Source organism: Athene cunicularia (assembly GCF_003259725.1).
Source record: "Athene cunicularia isolate RWA chromosome 3 unlocalized genomic scaffold, athCun1 chr3_part1, whole genome shotgun sequence".
NCBI classification, from domain to species: Eukaryota; Metazoa; Chordata; class Aves; order Strigiformes; family Strigidae; genus Athene; species Athene cunicularia.
Genome location: NW_020799097.1, coordinates 6721902 through 6734190, shown reverse-complemented (window position 1 = coordinate 6734190; position 12289 = coordinate 6721902). Strand labels below are relative to the sequence as shown.

The following is a 12289-nucleotide window of genomic DNA, read 5'->3' as shown; positions in this document are numbered from 1 at the left end:
AAAAAAAAAAAAAAAAAAAAAAAAAAAAAAAGGAATTGAAGCACTGAAATGGCAAAGAAAGACAAACTCTCCTCACAGAAGTTTTCAAAGGTAAGAGTCAACCTTTACGCAACAGTGTTTCCTCCAGGGATTACAGCAACACCAATGGTATCCTGCTCCTGACAGCTGGTTCAGGGCTTTTCTCTTCTGGGTTTCACAGTGCTTCCCACGGTCGTGCTCCAAGACAGTGCTGTCCATGCCTCGAGCTGGTCAGCTGCTTCTGCACATCTCAAACCAGGATTTCTGTGTAAGAACTGCTCCTTTTCCTCTCACTGGTGAGATCCACAACTGTTAGGACTAGGAGAAAAAAAAAATGAGCAGGTCAGATTACATATATCATCCGTGTATGTGGAGGTTCCATTTCAAACAGGAGATGCCTCAGAATCCTGCAAAAAAAGCCAACAGATGGTCATCTTAAAATCTGACCCAGAAGGAAGGATCTTACGAGTCTGGAGAAACAAGATGACCTGAGGCAAGTCTGCATAACTCTTCTCGATGTTTTACATATTCACCATTAAACCCCCAGATACACAGTCCCGTTCTGAACCTCTCTGAAACAAGATTTTTTTAAAATTATTTTTGGTTTGGTTTGAGTTTTTTTAACGATCATTTCAGGTGTGACAATCTTTTCCAGCTCTCATGAGTCAAACTCCGTATTTCCAGCTAAGCTTCCAGAAATGGATGACTAACATTTTCACCCTCTCTGTTATGCAACTGTAAACACCTACATATGGTCTCTTCCACCTAGGTGAGTGACAACATTGACCCAAGTTCTTAGGCACATGCAGCCGTGGTTTCCACATCAAGTTTTGCCCAGTGAGATCACTTAGTACTTTTAGCAAATGGTGCTGAGGCATACAGTAGTTAATTTTCCACCTCTTGTTTCCAGAATATTATATCAGTGGTGCCTTGAGAGAATTTTAACTTTCAGACTTTCAATCCTGTCAAAAGGTGAAACACCTTCATTGTTATTTGGATCCTGGATCTGTAAAAGCAGGAATTGTAATCTCAGTTTATTAAATTTTGGAGCAGTCTCAATCCTTTCTCTCTTTCCTCTGTTAGGTAGGAAACAGTTAATTTTAGCAGAAGTTTGAGGGTTGGTCTTTTTGGTTGTTACTGGATTTGGGGGTTTGGTTTGTTAGTTATTTTTTTTCAAAAAAAAAAAAAAAAGAAAAAGAGAGGACCTTCTGCACTGCATTTAAATTTAGCACATAACAGCAGTGCTGGATGCAGCTGACAACTACATTGAAGAGATGCGAAGAAGAGGAATCAAAAGTTGCACAAACATGCAGCCTCTCTTGTGCCAAATGACCCAAAGCACTCCAGGCAATGCTGACAGCAGAAAGCAGGTATAGCTTCCTTGACCCTTCTGTTATCTCATAAACCAAGTTCTATTTGGACACACTGTCACTGAAAGACACTCTGCAGCTTTCAATACTAGAATCAGGACTGATTAATAAACAAACTGGAGAAAAGCAACTAAATAGCTTTATTTTTCCAAAGTCAAACTGCACTGACAGAGTTTCTTTTGGCCGACAGCAGGAGCACTGCAGGCAATTCTTATGAGGCAGCTAAAGGGGATTCCTTTTTAAAAATACAGTGTGAAACCATTAAAGCCTTGGTACCACAAGAAATCTAACAAACAGCAGACAAAAGTTTTCCAGCAGAGGCAGGAAACACTAAGACAGTGACGTCAACACATCAATTCTGCCAGTGTTTTCCTAGGAAGCTGCTGAAACACAGTTGTTTCCTTAAGGTTTAAGGATTTCCTTTTAATGAATTACCCTGATATTTTAAAAACTCAAGTTCTTATGAGTACACAACATTGATTAGCACCAAATGTACTGGCTAGGCTCTGAGGGTTTCCATCCTGAGCTGTCAGCTGGAAGCAGAATGATTCTCTGACATCCTACAGCAGCCCTACTGTCATACAGATCCATATATTTATAGGGGCAGCAAACAGGTCATTACATTGGGATTTTGGACTCCTCATTCTGTTCCTTACTTAGTCAGTAACCTTAAAGTAGATCTATTTTACAGATGGGAAAAAAAAACCAAACCAAACCAAAACAAAACAAACCACCTAACATTGGCTTTCTCTGCCTAAAGGGCTTTGATATTTACAGGTGAAGAGATTAAAATACCATTTTTCATTTTGTATCAACAGCAGTAGGTTATGTAGCTGTCATAAAAACCTATGGATTGCCAGTAATATTTAGAAGCTTAATATCCTCAACATACTTTCAAGATCCCCGTATTTCTTTCAACAAGCACTTGTCTTGGAAAAATGTTAAGCTAGGTAAGATTTAGTGGGCCTTTTCATTCTTTCCATGTACAAATAAGAAGGTGTGTAAATTGGTAAATTAAGCCATTAAAGGAAAAAAAAATAAAATCTCTACCTTTGCTAGACTACACTTCAACTTTGATGAAAAGCAGTTCATCCTCAAGGCTTCTCTTGTCTGTAGATTTAAAGAAAAAAAAAATAATTAAATGGAACTGTTTCTCAGAGTGTAGAAAATGTTCTTATAATCCAGAATAATTGCTAAGGAGACCCAAGTACCTTTCTGTCCAGGAGTGTCCCAAACAACAGGATGAAGAATCCCTAAAAAAATGCAAAACCAGTTAACAAAACAGTATAACCACATGATACTTCTTAAATCCTTCTAGATGTCATTTTCTTAGTAATAGATTTCATCACCTATGACTCAGAAAACAGCAATGTGTAAAATTACTTTATCCACCCAGGACACACGGGTTCTCTGGGAATGTCAAGAATGGATATATAACCCATCCTCATTCTCCTCATGAACTGGACTGATGGGTCACATACCAGGACTTTCCCAACCCACTCAGTAGCAGCATTAGCTGAGAAGAGCCAAGGCAGGCTGGGTATACAACAGTGTGTCACCTAACACTGGGTGTTTTTACTGATGAGTTAAATAAAACCATCTTAAAAGGCAAGTGAGAATTTTCTGCATATTTGTTAATTGATGAGACATCTTCACAGTTACCGGACATTAACCAGTGTATTTTATATTTAACATCACAGAATTATAGAATCATTCAGGTTGGAAAAGACCCATGGGATCACTGAGTCCAACCATCAGCCTGACTCTACAAAGTTCTCCCCTACACCACATCCCCCAACATCTCATACAAACAACCCTTAAACACATCCAGAGATGGGGACTCCACCACCTCCCTGGGCAGCCCATTCCACTGACCACTCTTTATGTGAAAATTTTTTTCCTAATGTCCAGTCTGACCCTCCCGTGTTGCAGTTTAAAGCCATTCCCTCTTGTTCTGTCACTAATCACCTGTGAGAAGAGACCAGCACCAACCTCTCTACAATGTCCTTTCAGGGAGCTGTAGAGAGTGATGAGGTCTCCCCTCAGCCTTCTCTTCCTCAAACTACACAGTCCCAGACCCTTCATTAGCTCCTCATAGGATTTATTCTCCAGGTCCTTCACCATCATCTTAATTTCTTACCACATTTTACACCAACTAGCTTGTTCCATTAATGACCATCAACGCAGGATGTCTAGAGCATGTACCGTGTAAAATAGCTGAGTCAAAAGGAAAGCTTAGATCCTGCACAACACATGCTGCCAGCCCCTCTTTGACCCTTTTGACTTTTTCCCAGGCTCAAAGTCTGAGTGCACACTATTCCCAGTCTCAGAGAGTTTACCTGGAAGGCATTCAGTAGTGCAAACGTAACATGGAATGCCAGAGAATGACTGTCGACAATTGTTGCTAATCCAAAACCCCAGGTTAGGCCCAGAAGAGGTGTCAGAAGGGCCACATTTTTGCTAATTCGGATCATGTTACTCAAATCTTGTGACTTGCAGCCTTCTCCAACAGAGGATCTCCCAGTCTTCACTACAACCACTACCACCACCACCACATTCACAACAATGATGCTCAGAGCAGGTACAACAAAGGCCAAAAGGGCTTTCGTCTCATACCAATTGAGCCAGCAGACTCCACTCCTTAAATATCCTTTTTTTGGTTCAGTAATAGCAACAGTGAGAATAGATATAACCAAAGGACATCCATATCCAATAGAGAATGCTGTAGCTATGAATACAGATCTCGCTATCTTAAAAAAAATTAATAATAATCCATAGAGAATCAAGAGGCCCAGGGTGAACATCCAAAAAAAAAGGGCAAGATAGAAAAAGTGAAGGAAAAAAGTGGCTGCTACACACAACTGGTAGTTTAGGGCTGTATTGTGCACAATAGCAGCTAAGATGAACAAAACATCAGCAACGAGAAGCGATGTAGCAATGTTGACCAAACAAAAGTGGCGCATGTAGGTTATTTCAGTTTTTGTAACGTGATGCCAGACAACAGTCTCGATGATAAGGCAGAGAACCAAGCTGAAAATGGAAAGGCCTAACCCTACACGTGTAATGTAATCCAGCACTGCATTTCGCAGCATGGTAGGGGACATCAAAATGGAGAAGGATTTGAATGTCCGACGGTGATGCTTGCAGACGCAAACAACACTGTTGATGTTGTCTGACTTCATTTTGCATGCCCTGTTATCCCACCTCCTTTCAGTAGAGTGCCACCCAACACACTGAGCCTTGATGTTCTCCAGTTTATTCATCTTTTCAAAGGTGAGCAAAATATGCCGGAGCTCTTCTGGCAGAGACACCGATAACACCATTCCATTCACTAAACCAGGGTCCAACTGGTTGGTTTCTATAATGGCTCCAAGCGTTGGAAATGCAATGCTAATGGCTTTGGAAGTCTTCGGTAACTTCAGAAGTTCTTCTTCTGGAATGACCACTCGCCCAGTGATACTGCCTGTGTTATTGAACCCCATAGAAAAATCAAAGCTCTTTCCAGAAGTATTTTTATGTATGCTGTAGCCTTTTGTAGAGATGAAGTGCTCCTGTATACTTTCCGACCCGTTCCTTAGAAGAAGTTTCCCAGCAAATAAATTCACTGAGTCCAGTAATACCGAACTGGCATTTCTGTCCTTTACAAAAGCCCAGTTGGAAATGATAGAGCTGTTCAGAATATGGTTTGCTATCCTGCTGTAGCTCTGAAACAAACAAGAAAAAAATATAGTGGGTTTTTTATGTCAAAAGAAACCAACTATTATTCTACTGTCAGAGCCTCCAGAAAGGCTCATTTCATTCAAGAGTAATTTCTATAAAGGGAATATTCTTCTTTGACAATGAACAGGATCCCATGATCCATCCCAGTCGAACTCAAACATCTCATTGGCATGGTCAAACAGAGTTGTCCTATGCTCTTCATATCATGGATTAAAAGGTGATTGGAGAAAGAAGTATGAAGCAAAAACCAGGACACTTAAATTCTATTCCAGACACTGACCTGCTATGCAGGTCTGCTTTACATCACCCTCCCTATATTTGTTCCCTATCTCCCTGAGTTCATCAGGGAAAGATTTCAGTTTCCATCATGCAACACATGACAGCAGCTGTGGGTCAGCATCTCCAAGGCTGCCTTCCCTATGGTGTCATACTTGAAAAATAACTTCTTCCTTCTACTGCTCTCCCATGTCTGTAACAGCAGTTCCTGGAAACTTTTGCTTTTAAAGAAAGTGAATTCTACAGAGTACTTTCACTACACATGAATTGGTCAAACAGTTTCTCTGACAACAAAATACGTCCCCCTCTGCAAACTCTTTCCAGGTGTTCTCCAAGTGACTTGCAGCCACCACTTCACTGGCTAGTGGCTATATGGACAAAACGCTGTAGGGATGTGCTGGCAAGCTCATAAAAACCTCTTGAAACCCGTAAAAGTAAATACCTGCATTTTCCCCCTATTGACATTCTCTGATAACAACAGCGAAATCTTCTTTAGCAACTCCACTATATCAGCAATGTTTCCTGGAATGGCTGGTGAAGACAGGATATCTGGGATGATGCATGAAAAATCAGCTTGGCAGTTACTATTCCCATGTTCATCAGCACCAAAATATTTTGCTCCACCTCCAGGCTTCCCATGCACTGGATTTCTTTCCCCTACAGAAGAAAGGTGTCCTCCAGCAACACTAACATGTCCTTCAGAGCTTGGAAGGAGTTCACGTTCAGAAATCCTCTGGAGGGAGAAAAAAAAAAAAAAAAAAAAGAGAATAAAAGTGAAGCTACAGCTACAAGCAGGCATGAGGTACAGCACTGGGGTGTGCCACGAATGTGCTGGATTGCCTCAAACACGGGATCAAAGCTCACCCGAGAAGAATGACTTGTTTGTACAACACACATGAAGGAAGGGGCAAGAACTAAATGCAGTGCCTTAATCTTGAAATGACTTGAATGAAGTTATTTATTTTGTAGTTGGGGAGAATTTACATGAATCATCCGATTATTACAGATACTGGCGTTGCTCTTTTCTCAGGTTCATCCTAGTATGTCATTGTCTTGGTTTAGATCCACATGAGGAACATTAGCCACGTGAACAAGGCAACTTCATTTCAGAATTATGTTTCCACACAGGAATTTCTCAAATTTATTTCCCATGACTTGATTTAAGATGAAGTCAAAGCCTGTTATCGAAGTAATCTGTGTTTTAGGATCCCATCTCCTTCCCTTTGATCAAGACTGAAAGTGTATGGAGGGAGGGGTTGTCTTTGCAAGAAATTATGAGTATAGGCCAAAGTAAATGCATAGCAGTTACCTCACCTGAAAAAGGGACTGAACATCCAGGCTTGCACAGTCATCTGTCAGCATTTGCCACTTTCTGTCTTCACAGACAAAGCTTGTCTCCCCATGGAAGGAGGGAGAACAAGGTTGAATACAAATGGCTCCACTGACTTTACAGGGAAAGAGATTTATACAGCCATCTGAAAATTAAGCAGATACTGTTATAAACTGTAAGACAGCATACCATGGTCCATGAGGTATCAGAAGTGTAACATATTGATAACTGATACCATCTCACAAAGCATTGACACACAGCTATTCACTGTACCTTGCTGATTATCAGTCTTTGATTCCTGACCAAGTACCTGAAAAATAAGAAGTGGATTGAATGTTAAAATAAATAAGCAGAACATGACTCCTTGGCACAAACCAGAAAGGTGATTTCAAGGCTCAGAAGGCAGAGCTCATGGCCCCTTGCTCGTACAGACCAACTGAGAACTAACCGTTTGTCTCTATCAAGCCTTCAGCTGTACCCTTCTACTGAAGTGACCTGAGCTAGTGGACAGGCTTGCACATGCCTCAAGCAGTTAATCCTCAGACAAAAAGCCTGTGTAAAGGCTTAAGCTCTCCAGAGTTTCTCATGTTGATGAGAATATGTGACTTGTTGATGAGAATATGTGAACTGTATGACTTTTACCATAAGATAAAGCTACAGTTGTACTAATACCAGTAGCCATGTTTTTCCTCTCCTGATTAGGAATCGACCCCAAGGCAGGCAGACCGGGCTCCTGCAGGCAGAACTGATCACTGGGACTGCGTGTCCTACAGCCAGGCACAATCTTGAACGGCTTCCGTTGCTGTGTGGACAAATGCTTTATCATCTACAACCAGCCAAACCCTGTCAGTCTGGGAGCAAAGCTTGGCTATGCGATGCCCTGGAAATCGCACTGTTCTTGCTGGGCACAGCAGGATTTCAGCAGATTTCTAACACTGCAAGAGTTGTGCTGGAGGTTGCCTGGCCTACTGAATGTATTGAGCACTTCAAAGTAATTCCTCCTGTAGTGACAGGACAAGGGGCAATGGTTTTAAACTGAACGAGGGTAGATTTAGATCAATTTTTTACGATGAGGATGGTGAAATACTGGAACAGGTTGCTCAGAGAAGTTGGGGATGTCTCTCTGTGAAAGTGTTCAGGATCAGGTGGGATGGGGATTTGAGCAACACGGTCTAGTGAAACTTACCCTCAAAGTGGCGCACGACGTGGCCAGGAAGAAGTGCACAGCCCAAAGGGGCAGGCAGGGGGCTACCCTCACATCCATCGCCTCGCATTCACTGCTTTCCTCCTGGAAGACAGAGATGTTGAACAAGTTTAGGCATCTCTATTTTCACTTTTGAACACAGTCTGGTTGCAAGTAAGATAGCAGCTAAACTCATGGCAAAGACTGGCCTTGCAAGGTGATTTTCAGACATTTATCATTCATAAACTTTTTTTATTGAGAAAGATTTGTGAACCTTTTCTTATAAAAAAAAAAAAGTCTGTCCAACACTGGAAGTTACTGCATTAATAACTTACTATAAACTGTGAGGTGGAGAGCTTATTAAAGCAGTTCAGCCTGTAGGTCCCTATTGAAGTGATTCAAGACAGCCTCATCTCTACTGGATTCAAACACTGCTACTCTCCTCATGCAGTTCCTGATGAGACCTGCCATGTGCGGTGGGAAACTCGGGCCCTCATGGCTCAGATATCCAAATCTGAGAAACAAGGATCAGACTCAAGTGTTATTTGCTTTGCAGAAGGATTCAGGCATCTTATCCCTCTCTGGAGTTTCCCATGGTCCTTGGTAAAAGCTTAATATCCTGGGATGCAGCTTGCTACAGGCATAGTTGCTGGAGAAAACTAATCCAGTAAAGGGAATGAGGAAAAGATAACGTGTTAGATCTGATTATTAGATGCTATACATGTTCAAGGGAAAAGCAACAACTGCTGTGGATTCAGAAGAACTGAGACACTGATCTTCTATCACTGGATGTATAAGGAGATTATAAGCCACATACTAGAAAAAATAAAAAGCATTAAATCAGTGAGCTAAAAAGCTAAAGCATGAAACAAATGCAAAGTAGCAAAGCAGGATGATGGCTGGATTTCAGGAGAAGCACACATGAAAAAGCTTGTCAAATCATCATGTCCTGACAGGGGCCACTCAGTTTTGCCCCCGATTCATACTGATCAGGACAGAGGAGACTGAAACAGAAAAGTCCTGATCTGATGGAGCAGAGACGTGTTTTCCTGTCTAGGAAACTCCAAGGCCTCACCATGTGACAGCATCAAAGGGCCAGGCAACTGGCTGCCCCTTTCATCTGGGACATTTGTTCACCTTAATATATTTTTAAATCCACAGTTTTATTAGTGAGTTATGAAAAGATCATGAAGGGAAGAGCTAGATTGGATGCACTGAATTTCTATGCTAGCTCTAAAGGAGAACCTCATGTCAGCCTCTTGAATTCAACTGGTATTAGGAAAAGCATTTTCTGGGTTTAAAGCTAGCAACCATTGCTCTTCTAAAATGGATAAGGAGAAGGGAACCAAAAGACTTGGATTAATATTGCCAAAAAACAGGACGTGGCTGGGAAACTCCTACAGGTTTGAGGCAAAGGGTTGTATGGAATTCTTTCCCTATTTCTGCAGTCATTAAACATTTATTATATGCTTATACCCCTAATTCCATTTTACAGCTGGGAATCCATGAGCTCATCATGTTTCATCATTAATTAATTCATACTCATTTTGTGTTTAATCACTGATGTAACTCCACCTAGGGCTCTTATCTTTAAGTGAGGTAGAAATCTGGGACAGCTCCAGGTATCTAAGACTCACCGAGATGGCCCATGTTACCAGTGAAACACTGATCCTGCTCAGTTGCACTGCTTGACTCATCATGGAAACCACCCAGCCTCACCACCAAAAGAACATGCCAAGGTAACCACTATGCAGCAACAGAAACTTAGAGCAAAACAAGTAATACAGCAGCACAGCAAATCACTATCACTTTAGGGGAAAAAAACCCATGGATATACTGATATAAGGTGAAAGCGTATACATCTATCCCTGTCTCCAAAACATTCATTTATGGTACTTTAGGCAGTGCACGATACATATCTAACCATAAACTATCTACGGCCATTAATGACTGCTCCGTCAATACACAGGCACACGATCAGCTGATCTGTCAAAATCCTCTCACGTGGAAGGGAGAAGGGACTTTCTAGTAAGAGGACACTTCCACATCCTCAGGTATCTCCCACCCAACCCCCAAGATTGTCACGGGCTGCTGATCCTCCTTCTCATCTCATTTCATTTAGTCATTGCACCCAATGGGGGGCAAAGCCCTCAACAGGTGGGAAAGAGTGAGGAGTGACTAGACAGGGGTTACAAGAGAGAGACTCTTAAAAAAATAAAAAAAGGTAAATTGATCATGTATTTAAAAATTAATCCTTATGTTGGTTAATGTACCATAGCCTTAAATTCAAAGCCCTTACTCTGTGACTTCTGCTGGTTAAAACTGAAGTGTTTTGTTACCCCAAGCACTTTCTTGCTCTTCATTTCTAGAGGATGTATTTCATGGCAGCCTGGCCCCGTGTGGTCACAGCTACCAGAGGGATCAGCCCAAGCAGCAACAAGTGTGGGAACCCTTGTGGGAACCCACATCCCTATGCTGGTGGACCCAAGGCCTCTGGATAAAGGGTTCTCCACCACCTAAGGTCACAGATTTCCCCTCTCCACTACTACAGAAGACAAACTATAGTTAAGGTTTATGGGGAAAAATATCCTGCACAAAAAATTACAAGCACATACCGTACATAATAAAACTGTACACTGAGCTTGCCATGATTAGCTAGACAAACACATTTTCCCCTGCAATTGCATTACACTGCAAACTCTCACTGTGTGTATTTAACATTTTAAAAAATATTCATTCCATTGTTACAGAACCTAATCTATTCTTTTTAGGGCTTTAATGGCTACAAGGCCAGCTTAAAACTCAATACACCACTATAATGTGATCACTTGCCATTGCTACCCAGCAATTTAAAAAGTCTGCAGCAGGAGGCTTTAGAGTCTTCAATATGGTCATCCGAGGATAAAAATTTAGGTTCTTAATTATACAGAATGGTATTAGTTGCATTTTTAAAGGGATCACACATGGAAAATGTGAATTTAAACAATGCAAGTTCTGAGGAGAGTGATCTTCACAGTAACTTCACCTATAAGAAAATTTCAGGTTTTCTTAAAAGGTGACAACACTGATCAGAGGACAATTACAAAATTACAAGCAAAAAGATCAGAGGATAATCAAGATATATAATTTATTTCCACAGATATAAGAAGAATATAAAACCGGGCAAGTAAGTGCAAAGTAAATACAGCCTAAGCAATTAAGTGTATTTTAGACTATGCATGAACCAAGTTCACAGATAATTTTCAAGCAGTTCTGAAAACATGTTTTGTGCTAGTACTCACCGTTTTTATAAGCCTGGGTTCTACTGTACGCAAAATTAATATAGCCAGAGATCCTCAAAATATCACAGGTGAGCGTCTAACCATTCATCTGCCGCCTTCGTGCCCCAGTCTCACTCTTATGGCCTTACCCCACATCGCTTGAGTGCTCTGACTCATTGAGAGTTTTCCCATGAAGAAATAACCTTGGGCATCAGCCTGCTTCTCTTCTTGTCTGACTGGATTAACACTGAGGAACCTGCAGATTACAATAGAGGTATTGCACTGCAAAATGACAAAACAAGTTACAAACACACCCACAAAACCGCTGTATTGCCACCATTGCCAGGTGTCCACAGAGATGAATCACGCCTGCGTGGTTTGTACCCTTCCTCCTGGTGGAGGAGGCATTTTCTGCTCTTCTGAACTTTAAAGACCGAAAAAAAATTTAATGATCAAAATCTGGTCAGGTTAATGCATTACCCTTCATAAATCAAAGATGGCACTATTGACAGTATCTTGCACAGCTAAAAGGCTCAATGAGCAAGTAATTCTCTGTTCTTTATGGGGTGCACCCATCCTAAGGGGTGAAAGTTGTCTGCTGAACCTTGTGCCACCTTCAGTGTTGGCTCTCTTCATATTGCCACTAATTTACAGCAAGTAGTTTATCCTAACATAAGAGCAATTCCTAATGCTTCTTCTACTCATGGGGCTGCTTTGGAAGAACAGTGGTCACTAATTTTTTTCCACAGCCCTACAAGGTGTTTATCATGAGCTTATAGGGTTTCCTGAGCTAATGTCATCTTGTCTGCAGTCACAACTTCAGTCAGTCCTCAGCCACAACGCAGGGTCCCTAGTTTTAGCCTAAAGGTAGGCATTATTTAGCGTTCTGTTTGGATGTAGCCAGCCTTGCATCGCACAATGGTATCAAGTAGGAATTAAGCCAAGCACAATCAGACACACCCAATACAACCCACTTGGAAAGGTTAGATGACTTGGACTTGAAACAGTACCAGGTAGAGGTGAATTAAAAGGTGGCACCTTAGCAACCTTTATTTAAGTCAGAAGGGCCAAAGATCAGACTCAAGATACAGACACCTGTTTTAAAAGGCAATTCTTCCCCTAGTCACCTGGA

The 12289-nt window shown here is 41.3% G+C and overlaps 1 protein-coding gene across 1 annotated transcript; it reads right to left on the bottom strand.

The window, feature by feature from the left end:
- Positions 1-2402: 2402 nt before the first annotated feature.
- ADGRF4 (adhesion G protein-coupled receptor F4) lies at positions 2403-7978 on the bottom strand. Its single transcript, XM_026846432.1, has 7 exons — positions 7901-7978; positions 6988-7024; positions 6699-6859; positions 5827-6117; positions 3728-5092; positions 2600-2641; positions 2403-2498 (listed from the first exon to the last, which is right to left on the bottom strand). Exons 1-7 carry the CDS (start codon positions 7976-7978, stop codon positions 2403-2405), a joined length of 2070 nt encoding a protein of 689 aa, XP_026702233.1.
- Positions 7979-12289: the final 4311 nt, after the last annotated feature.

Coding starts and splice junctions, on each gene's coding strand:
- ADGRF4 (XM_026846432.1), bottom strand. CDS start 7,978: ATGGATGTGAGGGTAGCCCCCTGCCTGCCCCTTTGGGCTGTGCACTTC. Junction 2,642..3,727: donor CACTACTGAATGCCTTCCAG/GTAAACTCTCTG, acceptor GCATTTTTTTAG/GGATTCTTCATCCTGTTGTT. Junction 2,499..2,599: donor GGACACTCCTGGACAGAAAG/GTACTTGGGTCT, acceptor TTAAATCTACAG/ACAAGAGAAGCCTTGAGGAT.